Source organism: Salvelinus fontinalis, chromosome 31, assembly GCF_029448725.1.
Source record: "Salvelinus fontinalis isolate EN_2023a chromosome 31, ASM2944872v1, whole genome shotgun sequence".
NCBI classification, from domain to species: Eukaryota; Metazoa; Chordata; class Actinopteri; order Salmoniformes; family Salmonidae; genus Salvelinus; species Salvelinus fontinalis.
In genome coordinates, this window is record NC_074695.1 from 20,390,145 (window position 1) to 20,413,044 (window position 22,900).

Sequence of the window (22,900 nt, forward strand, 5' to 3'; positions counted from 1 at the left end):
GTAGACAGCTATAGTAGGCACTGCCAATACCACAGAACAGCCTGGATTGATTCAGTGAACAGGACAGGTGAACTCAACTCCCGCCACACCAGCCAGGGCTCATGCTGCAACTGGAACAGACACACTGTCTTTGAGGATCGGAGTAACTGGAGAAGGAAACTAATCAAATACTACAGTATGCAGTCAGACCAAAAGCCAGAGCTATAAAGACCAAGAATACTCAAAACGGAATGGAGACATAACGTGAGGAAAGAGACTTCAGTGTATAGAACTGTTGCTAGAAGCAGCTCAGTTCAAACTCCTTAAAATACTCTTAAAACTAAATATAAAAAGTTGAATGTTTCTGTTGCAAGTCAAATGGCTTCTTTGACGAGTTTATTTAAAACTACATTGGATATAATACAAAGTGTATATTTAAAATGCTCTAATCATGTCTCAAATGCTTGTGCAATACAGGCCATTAGAGTTTAAAGAGGAAACAAGAGGGAATAGCAAGCGATGAGGCTGCTTCACTAGTGACCCCTGGTGACTAAGACCAGACCTGTCACAGCCTGGGGACATACTGGATTCATGGCCCTTTCTCTGCTGCTCTGTCTGCCAACTGAAAACAACATAAGCACAATCAAATCAAATTGTATTTGTCACATGCTTGGTAAACAACAAGTGTAGACTAACAGTCAAATGCTTACAAGAGAGGGAACAAGGCTTTGCGGTGTCATCCTCTGACAGGTACAGTTTTGTCAGCTGACTGGACAAATTAAGGGTTTATTCAATGGAAATCTGCCAGAAAAAGTCAGAGAAAAAGAAGAGTGGGGAAGAGATCGAGGCTGAGCTGTTGCTTGCAGTTGGTAACAAGCCCCCCCCCCCCCCAGTCCCCAGCCATCTTCTCAATCCTCCCCCTCCTCCTATTCCAGTCCAATCCCCTGTCCATAACTAACAGGCCTCATCTTAATCTCTTTACATAACGTCAGCCCGTGACCTCAGCCAAGGAGACCGGTAGTGTCAGTCCGACCGGCCTCCCCTCCCCACAGGTCAACACACACATAATGTAGACACTTCACCCAGCCTCCCCCGGTGCATAGGTCAACACACACACACACACACACACACACACACACACACACACACACACACAGTAGACAGTTCACCCAGCCTCCCCCGGTGCACCGGTCAACACACACATAAATGTAGACACGTCACCCAGCCTCCCCCGGTGCATAGGTCAACACACACACACACATAAATGTAGACACTTCAACCACTGTGTACATGGCTCTTCTCTTGCTCACCTTTTACAAACCAAATCCTAAAAGGCCTGCAGAAGAAGATCCTTGCTGCCTGTTATAACATGAGTGGGGGAAGAGAAGAGTGGTGCTTTGATCTTCCAGGGAAAGGAGGAGGCTCTGCTCAATAACATGTGAAGCTGAAGAGGCTGAGCGACTGGGAGGCTAATGCAGGTTAAGCTCTACTTGTGACTTGACTTTATTCTACTTTTTGTATAGTATGCTTCTATAACTGGCCTTATCTATAACTATTATTTTCTGTGTGCTGTGACGTCATCATCCTCTATCTTTGCGCTCTTTTCCATCCCTTCTCTCTTATTTTCTCCTCTTTCACTCCAGTCCATCATTTCCATTTTTTGTGAAAGGGAGGGGCCGCTTGCTCTCAGACACAGATACTGAAGGAAAAATACAGCTGATACAGACAGAAAGGGCTCTAGTGACGTGGACTGTTGGGGGGAGGGCGAGCAACCAGACTTAGAGACAGACACTGCTTTGGTTCATCTGGCCGCCTGGCTATGGTCCCATTTTCAGAAAGGCTTCAAAGGAATAATTCATTTCACAGTCTAGTGTCCAGACACACAGCATCACGTCTCGCACCCTCTCAACACCTAACAGAAGAAAAGGGGTCTCCCTGCTCCTCTCTGATCATGTTGTATGGAACAGGGGCCCACCATAGAGAGCTTCAATAGTATCTGGCTATGTCGATGGGGGGGGGGGGGGGGGGGGGGGGGTAAAGGCTTGGGGGGTCTTATGGACTCAAGCTGCACCTCATGTAGCCTTAAGAGTTCTGTCCAAAGGGACAAGCCAAATTAAGTAAAGTTACACACCGAGCTCTCCTTGCCATGGATTTATTTGACCATGGTTTTGGCTATAGAGCCTTCAAACAGACCAGCCCATCCCAGGATGTGTCCTACCTTCGAGGCTCGTCGACGGTCGGGGCATTCAGCGTGCTGGCACACCACCCAGTCCTCCTCCTGAACGGGCTTCTCGTCTGGAACACAGCAAAAGAAAGACCATAACAACCACACTTATGGTCTAACAACCACACCACATCTCCACGTACAGTTTAAGTCGGAAGTTTACATACACTTAGTCATTAAAAATCGTTTTTCAACCACTCCACAAGTTTCTTGTTAACAAACTATAGGTTTGGCAAGTCGGTTAGGACATCTACACTATGCATGACAAAAATAATTTTTCCAACAATTGTTTACAGACAGATTATTTCACTTATAATTCACTGTATCACAATTCTAGTGGGTCAGAAGTTTACATACACTAAGTTGACTGTGCCTTTAGCAGCTTGGAAAATTCCAGAAAATTATGTCATGGCTTTAGAAGCTTCTGATAGGCTAATTGACATCATTTGAGTCAATTGGAGGTGTACCTGTGGATGTATTTCAAAGCCTACCTTCAAACTCAGTGCCTGTTTGCTTGACATCATGGGAAAATCAATAAGAAATCAGCCAAGACCTCAGAAAAAAAGGTGTGTGGATCTCCACAAGTCTGGTTCTTCCTTGGGAGCAATTTCCAAACACCTGAAGGTACCATGTTCATCTGTACAAACAATAGTATGCAAGTATAAACACCATGAGACCACGCAGCTGTCATACTGCTCAGGAAGGAGACGCGTTCTCTCTCCTAGAGATGAATGTACTTTGGTGCGAAAAGTGCAAATCAATCCCAGAACAACAGCAAAGGACCCTGTGAAGATGCTGGAGGAAACAGGTACAAAATTATCTAGATCCATAGTAAAACAAGTCCTATATTGACATAACCTGAAAGGCCGCTGAGCAAGGAAGAAGTCACTGCTCCAAAACCGCCATAAAAAAGCCAGACAACGTTTGCAACTGCACATGGGAACAAAGATTGTACTTTTTGGACAAATGTCCTCTGGTCTGATGAAACAAAAATAGAACTGTTTGGCCATAATGACCATTGTTATGTTTGGAGGAAAAGGGGGGATGCTTGCAAGCTGAAGAACAACATCCCAACCGTGAAGCATGGGGGTGGCAGCATCATGTTGCCGGGGTGATTTGCTGCAGGAGGGACTGGTGCACTTCACAAAATAGATGGCATCATGAGGGAGGGAAAATTATGTGGATATATTAAAGCAACATCTCAAGACATCAGTCAGGAAGTTAAAGCTTGGTCGCAAATGGGTCTTCCAAATGGACAATGACTCCAAGCATACTTCCAAAGTTGTGGGAAAATGGCTTAAGAACAACAAAGTCAAGGTATTGGAATGGCCATCACAAAGCCCTGACCTCAATCCCATTGAAAATGGTTATAACTGAAAAAGTGTGTGCGAGCAAGGAGACCTACAAACCTGACTCAGTTACACCAGCTCTGTCAGGAGGAAATGGGCCAAAATTCCCCCAACTTATTGTGGGAAGCTTGTGGAAGGCTACCCAAAACATTTGACCCAAGTTAAACAATTTAAAAGGCAATTCTACCAAATACTAATTGAGTGCATGTAAACTTCTGACCCACTGGGAATGTGATGAAAGAAATAAAAGATTAAATAAAATCGGCCTACTATTATTCTGACATTTTACATAAAATAAAGTGGTGATCCTAATGGACCTAAGACAGGACATTTTTACTAGGATTAAATGTCAGGAATTGTGAAAAACCGAGTTTAAATGTATTTGGCTATCGTGTACTTCCAACTACAACTGTAGGTCAAACACAAAGACATGCAAACTAAGTAAATGTGTCAAAACATATCGTAATCCCATCAGGCCTTAGAGGGAGACGGATTGACAAGAGTGTAAGAGTTTAAATGAGGCTGTACTGTAATAACTTTCCAGGAACCATAGATTAGCAGACCTGTCCACAATGATGACCGTTTCTCCGGCTCTCTTATACTCTCCATCTTATGGATACAATCAGGATCAATTACACATAGCCTATCTAGCCTTTCAAGGACACACGTTCCGCTAGCGGCACACCCCCCCCACCCCCACTGAAAAGGCAGAGCCACAAAATTCAAAAAAAATTTTTTTTTTAAATATTTAACTTTCACACATTAAAGTCCAATACAGCTAATGAAAGACACAGATCTTGTGAATCCAGCCAACATGTCCGATTTTTAAAATGTTTTACAGGGAAGACACAATATGTAAAGATGTAAATCTATTAGCTAAAAACACATTAGCATAATCCACCATCTTTACTTTGTCCACCAACAACAGTAGCTATCACCAATTCGGCTAAACTAAGATATTGATAGCCCCTAACCAAGAAAAAAAGTCATCAGATGACAGTCTGATAACATATTTATGGTATAGGATAGGTTTTGTTAGAAAAATGTGCATATTTCAGGTAGATGGCATAGGTTACAATTGCACCCACCGTCACAAATGGACTAGAATAATTACAATGAGCAACGTGTTTACCTAACTACTAATCATCAAACATTTCGTAAAAATACACAGCATACACTAATCGAAAGACACAGATCCTGTGAATACAGACAATATTTCAGATTTTCTAAGTGTCTTACAGCGAAAACACAATAAATCGTTATATTAGCATAGCACATGTGCAAACATTACCCCAGCATTGATTCTAGCCAAAAAGAGCGATAACGTAAACATCGCCAAAATATATTAATTTTTTCACTAACCTTCTCAGAATTCTTCAGATGACACTCCTGTAACATCACAACATACATATACAGTTTGTTCGAAAATGTGCATATTTAGCCACCAAAATCATGGTTAGACAATGAGAAAAGTAGCCCAGCTGGTGAGAAAATGTTCGTGCGCCATATTAGACAGTGATCTAGTCGTATACATAAATACTCATAAACGTGACAAAAAAATATAGGGTGGACAGCGATTGATAGACAATTTAATTCTTAATACAATCGCGGAATTACATTTTTTAAATTATCCTTACTTTTCAATACAGTTAGCGCCAAGCGAAGCTAAGCCAAAAAAAATGGCGTCCTAAGCCACTAACATTTTTCGACAGAAACACGATTTATCATAATAAATTGTTCCTACTTTGAGCTGTTCTTCCATCAGAATCTTGGGCGAAGCATCCTTTCTTGGGTATAATCGTCTTTTGGTGGAAAGCTGTCCTCTTGCCATGTGGAAATGCCAACTGCGTTCGGCATGAACTGGAAGCGTGCCCAGAGATTCACAGCGTTTCAGAAATAAATGTCCCAAAATCGCACTAAACGGATATAAATTGCTATAAAACGCTTTAAATTAACTACCTTATGATGTTTTTAACTCCTATAACGAGTAGAAATATGACCGGAGAAATATAACTGGCTTCACTAGTGCTTGGAAAAACAGTGGGTCGGTATCCTCCGCGCGCATGACGCACCAAGAAAAGAGCTCCTACATACAGGGTTTTTTCATTTATAGTGTCTGTGATTGTGCAATCGACACCATTCAAATCGTCATCACGTAAAGGCATCCAGGGGAAGACGTAAGCAGTGTCCATATACTCATAGGAATAACAGTGGCCTTAAAACTGACTCCAGAACAGAGGCCAACATTTCTGAAATCTGACTCCATGTCAGGGAAATTGCTGTAGAATGAGTTCTGTTCCACTTAGAGACAAAATTTCAACTCCTATAGAAACTATAGACTGTTTTCTATCCAATAATAATAATAATATGCATATTGTACGATCAAGAATTGTAGGAAGCCGTTTCAAAACTTACACAATTACCATAAATAGTGACAACAGCACACCCTAGCCTTAACAGGTTTTAACATACGGGTCGTTCCAGCATACATTATATGTTCAGCCTCAAAAAGCAAAAGAAAGGATTTCGGCACCAACCATCTCAGATTTTTCTGTAGTTAGAAACATAAGATAAGCATTCCTGCAATATTATTTTTTTCAATTTCATTTGATCTCTGAGAAATTAAGCTAATTGATTGCACCCAAACTGGCCATTTTAATTTGATTATGATTAATATAATAATACCCAACATCCGATTTGGACAAAACTTCTTCCCAACAATGAGTAAGACATGAGGAATTCCAAAAAGTTGTCAATAGCCACCCACGGACCCCCTACACCAATCCCACCCAAACAGCCAGTATACAGCATCAGTTTCCTATGTTTGACAAGTAATATGAAGCTGCGGCTTGGTGTATCAAATCAAATTTCATTGGTCACATACGTGTTAAGCGGGTGTAGCGAAATGCTCGTTTCATACTATGTCATGTATTCACTGTGAATATGGGGAATGTTTTTTTTTTGCTATTGAAGTTGCCCACAACACCCTTTTGTCCATTTTGCTAGTCTCAAAGTGTTTGTTAAATGGATCACAACATTTTCTTTGCAACTTTGGGTAGAACACCAATAGCTTTTGCTAATGATTAAAATAAATTGGGTGGTCATCCTCACGTCAAGCCAGTCCTCCATGGAAGCAATTCACTTTGTCCTTCTAATAAACTTCATCTGTGTCCAGGAAACGGCCTGTGTGTGTGGTTTATTCCCTTCAATAAAATGTTTGGATTAGTTAGACCATTCCTGGTGAACAAGCAAACCATTAGGCTACAGAAGTTCTAATCGTTTCAATGTTATGGTCTAATGGTCTTCAATGGTACAAGTCCCAAACACACACTGTATAGTTTTTTGCAAAGGTATTGGGTTGCGTTGATGGAAAATGTCACCAAACACACAGAGATATATTTGAATACTTTATTGAAAAACATACCTACCATACAATGGTTTATAATTGTAATATTATATTAGGGTTGTCACATATGATAAATGATAATTGCACCATAAGGATAGCCATCTCAGAGCACTGCCATTTGTTCAAGGAGAGTTGGGTTGAAGCATTAGGTTGCTAAGAGAAAGACAAACTGAATTGCTTTCATAGAGGACTGGTTTGACTTGAGGATTAACACAATTTATTTTTCACCATGAGCAAAAGCTACTGGTTTTCTACCCAAATCATGTTGGAATCAATTTGATAAACAAAATAGATAAAATGGTGTGGCAGTAGCAGGAACAGCTGCATTTAATTGGCAAAACCTGGTGCTTTTTACATTAAATTATGGGGGATAATGCAAGCGACGACAAGTGGCTAATTTCTCTAAACGGGGGAAAAAACGTCACCAAATTCACTGAGAATCCATTACATGATATGAATGAACAAAACTCCAAGCAGCAGCTTCATACTACTTGTCAACCATAGAGAACTGATACTGTATACTGACTATTGGGGTGGGCTTGGTGTGGGGGGTCCGTGGGTGGCTTTGACAATTTATTTGGATTCCTTAAATCATTGTTAAGAGAATAACTGAATTGCTGTAGTTCAATGCTTCCCTTGTATCCACCTTCTGGCTATTGTGATAAAATCCATAGTGCGGTCTCAAAATGTATATGGCAAGGTAAATGAGCCCAGATAAAATTAAACTTGCAAAGCGGAAAAGACGTAGGAGGACTTTAAATTATATTTCCAGGCACTAGCATTTCGCCACATCCTAAATTTGTTTAGACATGATTCTTCTTTACTCTGGCTGAATATAGAGAGAAATATGGTGTCTCCTATTGCCCTGGAAGAGGTGGTCTTCATTGTTATCACTTAAACAACGTAAACTATGCGTCGGTCCTATTATTTCTCACAATTTCTAATTTGGCGCAACATTTCACAATTCCTTGCAATCTGGAGGGCATCCTTTTGCACCCCCCCCCCCACCCAATGTTCCAAATGTGGAATCTGTACCCTTGCCGATATCATGGACAGTAATGGTGAGAACATTCCAAGATTTGAAAAGACACATTATCAGGCAACTCCTCCAATGATGGAATTGATCAATTATCCCATTATATCACATTCCTTCATATGATGTGGGAGTGCCCTGTAGTTAAATGCTTCTGGGTCAAAGTCACAAAATTAATTTTGAAGTGCATGAATTTAAATATTCAGTTATTTGCATATATGTTACTTAACGATGATAGCCCCTTGAATATCTCAGAGACTTTTACCACTGCAGACAGCACTGCCGCATAAAAAGATGTTGGCTCTTAGATGGCAATCTCACTCTCCCCCAATTCACCAGCGGATAGAACTTCTAATAGTAATTGTAACAGAATTTGACAGTGAGAATGAATACTGCTAGTCAAGGAACAATTGAGGCTTAGAAAAATATACTTGACTCTAAAAAATAATCTCAGCTAAAGGCCAAAACATTCAAACAAAATCTATATACCTATATAAATAAAACATCTTATTTACTTTCTTTGCTTTCAGGCCCACAGGGAAAGGGCAGTATGGGGACGGGGGGGGGGGGGGGGGGGGGGGGTAATACACTACCGTTCAAAAGTTTGGGATCACTTAGAAATGTCCTTGTTTTTGAAGTATAGCACTTTTTTTTTAAGTAAGAATTTGTTCTTAACTGCCTTGCCTAGTTAAATAAAGATTTTAAGAAATAAAAACATTTTGTAAATGACTATTGTAGCTCGAAATGGCTGCTTTTTAATGGTTATAGGCGTACAGAGGCGTACAGAGGCCCATTATCAGCAACCATCACTCACTCCTGTGTTCCAATGGCACGTTGTGTTAGCTAATCCAAGTTTATCATTTTAAAGGGCTAATTGATCATTATAAAACCCTTTTGAAATTATGTTAGCACAATTGAAAACTGTGGTGCTGATTAAAGAAGCAATAAAACTGACCTTCTTTAGACTAGTTGAGTATCTGGAGCATCAGCATTTGTGGTTTCAGGCTCAAAATGGCCAGAAACAAAGACCTTTCTTTTCAAACTCATCAGTCTATTCTTGTTCTGAGAAATGAAGCATATTCCATGCGAGAAATTGCTAAGAAACTGAAGATCTTGTACAACGCTGTGTCTACTCCGTTCACAGAACAGTGCAAACTGCTTCTAACCAGAATAGAAAGAGCAGTGGGAGGCCCCGGTGCACAACCGAGCAAGAGGACAAGTACATTAGAGTGTCTAGTTTGAAAAACAGACGCCTCAAAAGTCCTCAACTGGCAGCTTCATTAAATAGTACCCGCAAAACAGCAGCCTCAACGTCAACAGTGACGAGGCGACTCTTGGATGCTGGCCTTCTTGCTTTTCTTTCAAAAACAAGGAAATGTCTAAGTGACCCCAAACTTTTGAACGGTAGTGTATGTCATTTTGATTATTATTGCCGGTCTGATTTGAACAACCCAAAAAATGTATTGTCCAAATTGGATGTTGGGTACTATATTTATTAGATATTATACAAATCCTATGAATTGAAATGGTCAATTTGGGTGCAATCAATTAGCTACATTTCTAAAAGTTCAAATTGTCTTTGAATAAAATACTGTTGCTGGAATGCTTTTCTTATGCGTTTCTAAATACAGAAAAGATTTCAGAACTATGGCGCTCTTCAGGGGCACTTTGCTTAAAACTACACCTGTCTAGTCCTAGAGCAACAATGCTTAGGACATTTCAGAGTGCACTGCAGAACCGTCAGCTTCTGGATCTCTGACTCAGCACCCTCGCTCACCTATGATGTTCATGTCTGTCCTTCATATAGCTAGATACCTATCAATCTGTATAACATACCCTTTCTATGGGACCCTCTTATATCCTCTGTCTTCCCCTGAATCTCTCAAGCTCACACGGTCTGCTCTGACCCCCTCACTACATTTCTCCTTTTCCCTTTCTCTCTCTGCGATGAACAGGAATTCCAGAACTCAGCACTGCTGATTAAGCCAAAAAATGTACAAACATGCACACACACACACAACACAAGCATACTCACGTGATAGTGTGCATCAACTCATTGTCTGCTAAGAGAAACAACAGGTTCAGTTTGCACAGCCCTCTCTACAGGGAGGTGCAGCCAGGGCCTAGTCTCATTAGACATTTAAGTGATAATGCCAGAGATGCCGGTGTTTGGAGGATATATTGGCATGGGTGTTAGGCACAAAACGAAGTGCAGTTTGCAGGCTTTCCAGCTTCAGTTTGAAGTGATTGTGTTAGCACCTCTGAATAACAGTGTCCTGACGAGTGGGCAAATGTTCTATCGCGCCACATTAGCTCATTGTTATGGATGTATCCAAATAGTCACTAGAAAAAAGCATAAACAGATGCAAATATGGGTACTTTGATGTTATTCTGGCTTTTTGACGTGACTGTAAATTAGCCGTAGTTGGCTAGCTAGCAAGTAAGGGATAAGAACGTTGCCAGCCAGTATGGCAATGCAAATTTAGAACAAACAACTGAGTCGCGTCCACAGATACAGAACAAAAAGACTGAACGACTGGGTCAAATCTCTAGCAACTGTCACGAACCGGCTCAAAGCCCATAACAAAAAGAGAGATAACGTGGAGATAATAAATATATTGTTTTTCTTTAACTGAAGTAAAGTAAATACAATTAACAATGGGGTGTGTGTAGTCAGTAATGTAAGTGAGTGGTCGTGTGTATACATGTGATAATGAGGGGTGTTGAAAGGTGCCAAAGCAAACTAACAAAACAGCCACAACCAAAATCTGTCTGTGTCTGCATGGAGAGAGTCTCCCCAATGAATGGGGAAGAGGTGCATTTATACTGGGACACACCTGAGTCCAAGTGTGTCCCATTTCGCTGACGACCCTCCCAGCCCACCGACATCCTATTGGAAAACAAGAGGAAAGAGAAATAATTCGGCAGACAGAGTGGGAGGGTCGTCACACAACCGAACCGATAGAACGAACGGGCCTCAGGATCTCGTCAAGGTATTGTTGCGCATTCAAATTGACATCGATAAAATGCAATTGTGTTCATTGTCCGTAGCTTATGCCTGCCAATATCATAACCCCACCGCCACCATGGGGCACTATGTTCACAACGTTGACATCAGCAAACCACTCGCCCACACGATGCCATACACGTGGTCTGCGGTTGTGAGGCGTGTTTTGGACGTACTGCCAAATTCTCTAAAACAGTGGAAGTGGCTTATGGTAGAGAAATGAACATCACATTCTCTGGCAACAGCTATGGTGGACATTCCTGCAGTCAGCATGCCAATTGCACACTCCCTCAAAACTTGGTTTTTACTTTTGAATTTCCGTTTTATATTTTTTTCCCCTTGCTCAACTATTCTTTCATTTAACTTTTTCACCCCCGATGCTTTATCTGGACATGGTTCATCAGGACCTACACCAGTCGAAGCTAAGTAATAACATTATGCCTTCTAATTGCAGTCGATGTACTCATAATATACAGGAGAACGATCGCCTTATAGCGAGGATAGCCGTGCTGCAAGCCCAGCTTCAGATGCAATCGCTAGGCAAGGGTAATTTAACTGTAGGAAAGGATGAAACAGTGTCTGTGCTAGAGGTTGACCGATTATGATTTTTCAACGCCGATACCGATTATTGGAGGACCCAAAAAAAAGCCGATACCGATTAGAATCGTCCGATTTAATAAAAAATATATATTTGTAATAATGACAATTACAACAATACTGAATGAACACTTATTTTAACTTAATATAATACATCAATAAAATCAATTTAGCCTCAAATAAATAATGAAACATGTTCAATTTGGTTTAAATAATGCAAAAACAAAATGTTGGAGAAGAAAGTAAAAGTGCAATATGTGCCATGGAAAAACGCTAACGTTTAAGTTCCTTGCTCAGAACATGAGAACATATGAAAGCTGGTGGTTCCTTTTAACATGAGTCATCAATATTCCCAGGTAAGAAGTTTTAGGTTGTAGTTATTATAGGACTATTTCTCTCTATACGATTTGTATTTCATATACCTTTGACTATTGGATGTTCTTATAGGCACTTTAGTATTGCCAGTGTAACAGTATAGCTTCCTTCCCTCTCCTCGCCCCTACCTGGGCTCGAACCAGGAACACATTGACAACAGCCACCCTCGAAGCAGCGTTACCCATCGCTCCACAAAAGCCGCGGCCCTTGCAGAGCAAGAGGAACAACTACTCCAAGTCTCAGAGTGACGTTTGAAACCCTATTAGCACACACCCCGCTAACTAGCTAGCCATTTCACATCGGTTACACCAGCCTAATCTCGGGAGTTGATAGGCTTGAAGTCATAAACAGCGCAATGCTTGAAGCATTGCGAAGAGCTGCTGGCAAAACGCAGGAAAGTGCTGTTTGAATGAATGCTTACGAGCCTGCTGCTGCCTACCACCGCTCAGTCAGACTGCTCTATCAAATCATAGACTTAATGATAACATAACACATAGAAATACGAGCCTTTGGTCATTGATATGGTCGAATCCGGAAACTATAATTTCGAAATCAAAACGTTTATTCTTTCAGTGAAATACAGAACCGTTGTGTATTTTATCTAACGGTTTGCATCCCTAAGTCTAGATATTGCTGTTACATTGCACAACCTTCAATGTTATGTCATAATTACGTAAACTTCTGGCAAATTAGGCGGCCCAAACTGTTGCATATACACTGACTCTGCGTGCAATGAACACAAGAGAAGTGACACAATTTCACCTGGTTAATATGGCCTGCTAACCTGGATTTCTTTTAGCTAAATATGCAGGTTTAAAAATATATACTTCTGTGTATTGATTTTCAGAAAGGCATTGATGTTTATGGTTAGGTACAAGCGTGCAACGATTGTGCTTTTTTCGCAAATGCGCTTTTGTTAAATCATCCCCCATTTGGCGAAGTTGGCTGTCTTTGTTAGGAAGAAATAGTCTGCAGTTAGCAACGAGCCAGGTCACACAGTTCACAACGAGTCATGTTAGCATGCAATATTAACTAAATACGCAGGTTTAAAAATATATACGTGTGTATCGATTTTAAGAAAGGCATTGATGTTTATGGTTAGGTACACATTGGAGCAACGACAGTCCTTTTTCGCGAATACGCACCGCATCGATTATATGCAACGCAGGACACACTAGATAAACTAGTAATATCATCAACCATCGGCCATTCCGATTAATCGGTCGACCTCTAGTCTGTGCCACCAATAAGTACAGATAGTAATATAAATCCCCTCACAGTCCCCGCAGCAGGACAATTTTCTTATGGCTCCTGGAAGGAAATGCTGTAGGAATGCTCAACCGGTGTCGCTCATTCAGCCGACAAACTTTCAACCGGTTCTCCCCATTAAGCAGCGAGTCGGAGTCAGAGGCCGAGCCTTCTCTGATCTCTCCTCCTCCCGTTAAGGGGTCTGAGATGGCGAAGCCTCCCACCATTAGCTCTGACAAATTGAAAACCCTAGGTCATTGGCGACTCCATTACCCATAGTATTAGACTTAAAACTAAATCAGTCAGAGGTCACCAAGCGCAACATAGCTTCAGCGTATAAATCAGATAGAAAGATGTCTCGGCATCAAGTAATTGTCTCTGGCCCCCTCCCAGTTAGGGGGAGGGATGAGTTCTACAGCAGAGTCTCACAACTCAATCGCTGGTTGAAAACTGTTTTCTGCCCCTCCCAAAATATATAATTTGTAGATAATTGGCCCTCTTTCTGGGACTCACCCACAAACAGGACCAAGACTGGTCTGCTGAGGAGTGACGGACTCCATCCTAGCTGGAGGGTTGCTCTCATCTTATCTACAAACATAGACAGGGCTCTAACTCCACAATGACTTAGCCAGCCTGCCAGCTTAGTGGAGTCTGCCCCTAGCACAGTCAGTGTAGTCAGCTCGGCTATCCTCATTGAGACTGTCTGTGCCTCGATCTAGGTTGGGCAAAACTAAACATGGCGGTGTTCACCTTAGCAATCTCACAAGAATAAAGACCTCCATTCCTGTCATTATTGAAAGAGATCGTGATATCTCCTCAAAATAGAGCTACTTAATGTTAGATCGCTCACGTCCAAGGCAGTTATAGTCAATGAACTAGTCACTGATCATAATCTTGATGTGATTGGCCTGACAAACATGGCTTAAGCCTGATGAATTTACTGTGTTAAATGAGGACTCTCCTCCTGGTTACACAAGTGACCATATACCCCGTGCATCCCGCAAAGGCGGAGGTGTTGCTAACATTTCCAATATCAAATTTTAATTTACAAAAAGACTGCTTTTTCATCTTTTGAGCTTCTAGTCATGTAATCTATGCAGCCTACTCAATCAATTTTTATAGCTACTGTTTACAGGACTCCTGGGCCATATACAGCGTTCCTCACTGAGTTCCCCGAATTCCTATCGGATCTTGTAGTCATGGCAGATATTTCACATTTTTGGTGACTTTAATATTCACTTGGAAAAGTCCACATACCCACTCCAAAAGGCTTGCGGAGCCATTGTCAATCAACTCAGTGGTTTTTGTCCAACATGTCTCCGGACCTACTCACTGCCACAGTCATACTCTGGACCTAGTTTTGTCCCATGGAATAAATGTTGTGGATCTTTATGTTTTTCCTCATAATCCTGGACTATCGGACCACCATTTTATTACGTTTGCAATTGCAAGAAATAATCTGCTCAGACCCCAACCAAGTATCATCAAAAGCCATGCTATAAATTCTCGGACAACCCAAAGATTCCCAGATGCCCTTTCAGACTCCCTCCACCTACCCAAGGATGTCAGAGTACAAAAATCAGTTAAACACCTAACTGAGGAACTCAATTTAACCTTGCATAATACCCTAGATGCAGTCGCACCCCTAAAAACATTTGTCATAAGAAACTAGCTCCCTGGTATACAGAAAATACCCGAGCCCTGAAGCAAGCTTCCAGAAAATTGGAACGGAAATGGCACTAAACCAAACTGGAACTCTTCCAACTAGCTTGGAAAGACAGTACCGTGCAGTATCGAAGAACCCTCACTGCTGCCCAATCATCCTATTTTTCCAACTTAACTAAGGAAAATAAGAACAATCAAAACAAAAAAAATGTATACCATCGCAAAGCTAACTAAAAAGCAGCATTCCCGAAGAGGATGGCTTTCACTTCAGCAGTGATAAATTCATGATCATGATCGTTAGAAAGCAAATTACTGACTCCTCTTTAAATCTGCGTATTTCTCCAAAGCTCAGTTGTCCTGAGTCTGCGCAACACTGCCAGGACCTAGGATCAAGGGAGAAACTCAAGTTTTGTAATACTATATCTTGACACTTTCATGAAAATAGTAATGGCCTCTAAACCTTCAAGCTGCATACTGGACCCTTTTCCAACTAAACTACTGAAAGAGCTGCTTCCTGTGCTTGGCCCTCCTATGTTGAACATAATAAACGGCTCTCTATACACAGGATGTGTACCAAACTCACTAAAAGTGGCAGTAATAAAGCCTCTCTTGAAAAAGCCAAACCTTGACCCAGAAACTATTTTTTTTTAAACTATTGGCCTATATCGAATCTCCCATTCCTATCAAAAACTTTAGAAAAATCTGTTGAGCAGCAACTCACTGCCTTCCTGAAGACAATGTATACGAAACGCTTCAGTCTGGATTTAGACCCCATCATAGCACTGAGACTGCACTTGTGAGGGTGGTAAATTGCCTTTTAATGGCGTCAGACCGAGGCTCTGCATCTGTCCTCGTGCTCCTAGACCTTAGTGCTGCTTCTGATACCGTCGATCACCACATTCTTTTGCAGATTAGAAACCCAAATTGGTCTGCACAGACAAGTTCTGGCCTGGTTTAGATCTTATCTGTCGGAGTTCCTCAAGGCTCCGTTTAAGAACCTTGTTTTAGAACCGTGTTTTCACTTTATATTTTACCTCTTGGTGAGGTCATGGTGAAGCCCCAAAATTGCCCTCCCTGGAAGACTGTTCCTCAACATAAGTGGATGGCGGCAAATTTTCTACTTTTAAAACGCAGACAAAACTGAGACGCTAGTTCTAGGTCCCAAGAAACAGAGATATTCTGTTGAATCTGACAATTAATCTTGATGGTTGTACAGTCGTCTCAAAATAAAACTGAAGCACCTCGGTGTTACTCTGGACCCCGATCTCACTTTTGACGAACATATCAAGACTGTTTCAAGGACAGCTTTTTTCCATCTACGTAACATTTAAAAAATCTGAAACTTTGTCTAAAAATGAATCCATGCTTGTGTCACTACTACAATGCTCTACTTTCCAGCTACCTGGATAAAGCACAAAATAAACTTCAGTTAGTGCTAAACACGGCTGCCAGACTCCTGACTAGAACCAAAAAATGTGATCATATTACTCCAGTGCTAGCCTCTACACTGGCTTCCTGTTAAGGCTAGGACTGATTTCAAGGTTTTACTGCTAACCTACAAAGCATTACATGGGCTTGCTCCTACCTACTCTCCAATTTGGTCCTGCCGTACATACCTACACGTACACTATGGTCACAAGACGCAGACCTCCTTATTGTCCCTAGAATTTCTAAGCAAACAGCTGGAGGCAGGGCTTTCTCCTATAGAGCTCTATTTTTATGGAATGGTCTGCCTATCCATGTGAGAGACGCAGACTCGGTCTCAACCTTTAAGTCTTTATCAAAGACTCATCTCGAGTAGGTCCTATGATTGAGTGTAGTCTGGTCCAGGAGTGTGAAGGTGAACGGAAAGGCACTGGAGCAACGAACCGCCCTTGCAGTCTCTGCCTGTCTGGTTCCCCTCTCTCCACTGGGATTCTCTGCCTCAAACCCTATTACAGGGGCTGAGTCACTGGCTTACTGGTGCTCTTCCATGCCGTCCCTAGGAGGGGTGCTTCACTTGAGTCACTGACGTGATTATCCTGTCCGGGTTGGACAGGGTTCGTGCCGTGGGGGAGATCTTCGTGGGCTATACTCGGCCTTGTCTCAGGATAGTAAGTTGGTGGTTGAAGATATCCCTCTAGTGGTGCGGGGGTTGTGCTTTGGCAAAGTGGGTGGGGTTATATCCTGCCTGGTTGGCGGGTGGTATCGTCGGATGGGTCCACAGTGTCTCCGGATCATTCATGTCTCAGCCTCCAGTATTTATGCTGCAATAGTTTGTGCGTCGGGGTGCTAGGGTCAGTCTGTTAAATCTGGAGTATTTCTCCTGTCTTGTCCAGTGTAAATTTAATATCTTTGAGGACCTGAGCCCTAGGACCATCTGGCCTGATGACCAAAAAATGACCCCTTGCTGTCCCCAGTACACCTGGTCATGCTGCTGCTCCAGTTGCAACTGTTCTGCCCATAGGTGACATTGTTACCGGTGATGTCTGGTGAGGACCTGCCTTACAAACAGGCCTACAAGCTCAGAATCCAGCCACTCTCAGCCTATTGCGGACAGTCTGAGCACTGATGGAGGGATTGCTGTCCCCAGTCCACCTGGTCGTGCTGCTGCTCCAGTTTCAACTATTCTGCCTGCGGCTATGGAACCATTTCCTGTTCACTGGACGTGCTACCTTGTCCCAGACCTGCTGTTTTCAACTCTCTAGATATAGCAGGTGCGGTAGAGATTGTCTGAATGATCGGCTATGAAAAGCCAACAGACATTTACTCCCGAGGTGCTGACCTGTTGCACCCTCTACAACCACTGTGATTATTATTATTATTATTATTATTATTATTATTATTATTATTATCATCATCATCATCTGACCCTGCTGGTCATCTATGATCATTTTAAAATCTTGGCCATGTTCTGTTATAATCTCCACCCGGCACAGCCAGAAGAGGACTGGCCACCCCTCATTGCCTGGTTCCTCTCTAGGTTTCTTCCTAGGTTCCGGCCTTTCTAGGGAGTTTTTCCTAGCCACCATGCTTCTACACCTGCATTGCTTGCTGTTTGTGGTTTTAGGTTGGGTTTCTGTACAGCATTTTGTGAAATCAGCTGATGTAAGAAGGGCTTTATGAATACATTTGATTGATTGATACCTGTGGCATTGTGTTGTGTGACAAAACTGCACATTTTAGAGTGGCCTTTTATTGTTTGGCACAAGGTGCAACAGTGTTATGAACATGCTGTTTAATCAGATTCTGGATATGCCACATCTGTCAGGTGGATGGATTAACTTGGCAAAGGAGAAATTCTCACTAACAGGGATGTAAACAATTTTGTGCACAAAATTTGAGAGAAACAAGCTTTTTATGCATATGGATAATGTCTGGTATCTTTTATTTCAGCTCATTAAACATGGGACCAACACTTTACATGTTGCATTTATATATTACCTAACATTCAATTTGGACCATGAGTTTGACATGAGGAATCCCAACAACGACTGTCTAAAGCCACCCACGGTCTCCCTTGTTCAGAGAAATGTGTCATTGAAGTTGTTAGGTTTATGTCCCATCTTACACCCTGATATTACCAGGTTCTGACAACTAGATGGTGGTGTTCCTGCTTTGAGTTTTTATCCCCCTCCCCATGTTAAAGGGCTAGTTAACCCAAATTAGAAAATGACATAGGTTTCCTTACGCTGTAAGCGATCATGTGCAAATCCTCCTTAAGTACATAAAATTTGATTAAGTACCATACATTGATTTACACATAGATTATTTGGATATGAAGCGTGAAAATGCTAATATAGGTACTTGCATTAGATTTGTGCCATAAATGCTAAAAAGCTAGCACATGAATCAGTGGCCAGGAAAACAAAACCAAATACATGGGTTGCCATTATACCTTTTCCATATGTAAACCAATATGTAATTTGGGTGAACTTTCCCTTTAATATTGAGAGGGTGGGGGGAGCACCATCTAGTGGTCGGAACATGGTAATATCAGGATGGGATATAAACCTAACAAACTTCAATGACAAATGTTTCTGAACAGGGGAAAAACATCACCACATTCACTGAGAATACATGATATAGCATGAAGAAACAATACTCCAAGACACAGCTCCATAATACTTGCCAGACAGAGAACTGATACTGTATACTCGTTGTTGGGGTGTCCATGGGTTGCTTTTGACCATTATGTTGGATGCCTCAAGTCTTACTCACTGTTAGAGAAAAAAAGTTTGGTACAAATCCGATGTTAGGTACTATATTTATTTGTGTCTCCTGGAAGACAAAAGATGGATGGCAGATGGAGGAGTAGGCCAGCAAACAAGGTGTTTCCAAGGCCTGGGGTTGGTGGAGTTGTGCTGCATGTTTCAGAAGCTGACCTTATTCAGCGCTGGCAGTGTGGCTGGAAAGTCCTGCAGCACTGCCGCCCTAGCCGGGTTCCAGATCTGTTTGTGCAGTCTAGCCACCTCCATTGTTACAGATAGTATTGTTAAGACACAAGGCTAAGATGAGAGAGGGAAATGTGACTATAGTGACTGAGTTAATTAGACCACCACTGTAAATGAAACCCTGGTACTCTCATAACCTGATCCCAGATCAGTTTGTGCTTTCCAATTCCTGAGCTCATTGTTATGCCAAACAATAGGAGTTGGCAAGACAGCACAAACAGATCTGGGACCAGGCTAGTACACTTCAGCACACAGCAGAAATGGTGGCATGAACTGAGTGGGCTGGGCTGCCTGGCTGGGCCTTGTTGTTCCAGTACAAAACATGACAGACCAGCGGTTATTAACATAACAGCATATAAAGTGGCAGTCAGTGGGTATTGAACAAAGCAATCCTGTTGATGTTGTTTGGTGCGCGCACACACACACGCCATTACACCAATCTAAACATGGCCAGCAGCGCACAACAAGTGGAATGTATTCAGAACAGAAGAGGGTTGGATGGGGGATCACTCCATTCGGATGGAGAAATACAATAAAACTGATTTTATTTCAATGATTAATTGTATGTGAGTTTCAGGCTGTGCCTGGACAACAGTGTACAACAGTTACATAGCTGAAAAGGACAATTGTTTCACAGTTCAATCGAATGTTGCAAAATCCATAGTCAAGAAGTCGAAAACATGTCAAAGTGCCAAACGTAACAAAACTGAGAGCATAATTCTGTCCACGGTGGAAGTATTTGTGCACCCACTTATAACCATATTGAAGAGGATTCATTACATAGGAGTATTAGTGCACCCACGTATTACACTTATAACCATATTGAAGATGATATGTGGGGATCATTCATTACGTAAGCAGAATGTTTGAGGGCCTTAATGTCTGACTGAGCAACACCATATAGCAATAGGTAATTTTAGTTGATTATATAATGTGATCTGATCACGTGTCAGGGCATTTTCTTTAGGAGGTATGGTATGAAATGGCACAGAGAGAGAGGGTGGAAAGGTATGTTCCCCAAGTCCCCCAGCCCTATACCTCCTGCCCCACTCTCTTAGAAAAAAAGAGCTACCGAAACCATAAAGAGTGTAGTAGAACTATTTTTGGATCCAGGTAGAACAGTCCACTAGCCCCAAGCAACCCTATCCCCCAGCAGAGTTGAGAATGTTTTTCAGAAGCAGTTCAGTTGACTCACCGTTCTGTTCCCTCTGTGGCAGTCAGACATTCCAATTCTCATTCTAGAACACGGAGGTCTACTCTGACCTGCAGACACCTGAAGCTACCCAGCGACTCAGGCAGACCTCCAAGACACTGCTGGCCTGGCAGGATTGTATAAGTGCATTCCAACCCAATGTTATTACTTCCCGTTCACTAATGGCATAGAGGGCACCGGATGGTGGAAAGCAGAAAGCCTGTGCTGCTTCAAGCTTCAAAAAGCAGAAGCACTTCTAGGCCTATATTATGCACTGCCTCCTTCAGTGGTAAATATTTTCTCTTCACGGCAGCAGCTGTTCCCATCCCTGTCTCCTCTCATTTGAGGTGCTCTATGTCAGGTCACTCAGTGCCGAGTGCTTTCCACAGACTGAACAGAAGAAGAGTGTGAATGGGAAAAAAAGATTTCCATGATGGTGCTGAATTGCTGAGACCAAGATCACAGATGTATGTGAACCATGCGGCAGCGCATCGCCATCTGCTCGCAGAGAAACTGGCTACATTTCATTCTTCAAGTCTATCTGTAACCAGGTTTCCATCCAACCATTTCATGCAGATGAATTAGCCCACATGGGAAAAAGTCGAAACAGGAAATGTCAGTACAATTTCTTAATTGGCAATAGACAATTTGTACGTTCAACGTGGTGGGATCTTTGTGTCTAAAATTCATTATGCTGTAAACGTCTTCAGGTCCAACAATTGATATAACCACTATCATACTGTATCTTAGTAAACTTGGAGTCACGCGATATGTTGTGTGGTCCTCCCACTACGACTAAGGAAATAATTCAGTTCATTAGGCTACAGATTAAATTATTTATGATGAACTTCACAGGGTGGTGAAAATGCACAGTGATGAGCTTGATGCTTTCCAATAAATATCTAGGATCTTATTCTGGTGACATGAGCAATCCTGAGCTGCCGTTGGACAAGTGAAAATAATCTTGCTTTATCCATAATAATCTCATGTAGGCTTCTTCTCACACTGTCTCTGCGCGATGTTTGCTAGAGTGTGCGTGCCAAGAACAGAGTGGGTACCGTTGCTACAATTGAAGTCGGAAGTTTACATACACTTTTGTTGGAGCCATTAAAACTTGTTTTTCAACCACTCCACAAATTTTTGGTTAACAAACTATAGTTTTGGCAAGTCACTTAGGAATCTACTTTGTGCATGACAAGTCATTTTTCATGGTTTTAGAAGCTTCTGATAGGCTAATTGACATCATTTGAGTCAATAGGAGATGTACCTGTGGTTGTATTTCAAGGCCTACCTTCAAACTCATTGCCTCTATGCTTGACATCATGGGAAAATCAAAAGAAATCAGCCAAGAACTCAGAAAAGGTCTGGTTCATCCTTGAGAGCAATTTCCAAACGCCTGAAGGTACCACGTTCATCTGTACAAACAATAGTACACAAGTATGAACACCATGGGACCACGCAGCAGTCATACCGCTCAGGAAGGAGACCCGTTCTGTCTCCTAGAGATGAACGTATTTTGGTGCGAAAAGTGCAAATCAATCCCAAACAGCAATGGACCTTGTGAAGATGCTGGAGGAAACAGGTATAAAAGTAACTATAGCCACAGTAAAATGAGTCCTATATCGACATAACCTGAAAGGCCGCACAGCAAGGAAGAAGCCACTGCCTCAAAACCTCCATAAAAAAAGCCAGACTAAGGTTTGCAACTGCACATGGGGACAAAGATCGTACCTTTTGGAGAAATGTCCTCTGGTCTGATGAAACAAAAATAGAACTGTTTGGAAATAATAACCATCGCTTGGAGGAAAAAGGGGGCGGCATACAAGCCGAAGATCACCATCCCAACCGTGAAGGACCGGGTTGGCAGCATCATGTTGTGGGGGTGCTTGCTGCAGGTGGGACTGGAGCACTTCACAAAATAGATGGCATCATGAGGTAGGAAAGTTGTGTGGATATACTTTAGCAACATCTCAAGACATCAGTCATGAAGTTAAAGCTTGGTCACAAATGGGTCTTTCAAATGGACAATTACCCCAAGCATAAATCCTAAGTTGTGGCAAAATGGCTTAAGGACAAAGTCAAGGTATTGGAGTGGCCATCACAAAGGCCTTACCTCAATCCTATTGAAAATGTATGGGCAGAACTGAAAAAGCGTGTGCGAGCAAGGAGGCCTACAAACCGGACTAAGTTACACCAGCTCTGTCAGGAGGAATGGGCCAAAATTCACCCAACTTTTTGTGGGAAGCTTGTGGAAGGCTACCTGAAACGTTGGACCCAAGTTAAACAATTTAAAGGCAATGCTAGCAAATACTAATTGAGAATATGTAAACTTCTGACCCACTGGGAATGTGATTAAATAAATAAAAGCTGAAATCAATCATTCTCTCTACTA

At 42.0% G+C, this 22,900-nt stretch overlaps 1 protein-coding gene across 1 annotated transcript in view; it reads right to left on the minus strand.

The window, feature by feature from the left end:
• Positions 1–22,900, minus strand: part of LOC129829779 (pleckstrin homology domain-containing family G member 5-like) — a 108,015-nt gene that overhangs the window by 63,275 nt on the left and 21,840 nt on the right. The window contains exon 2 of the mRNA XM_055891687.1: positions 2,198–2,274. Coding sequence (XP_055747662.1) covers positions 2,198–2,274 — 77 coding nt within the window. The remainder of the gene's footprint in view (positions 1–2,197; positions 2,275–22,900) is intronic.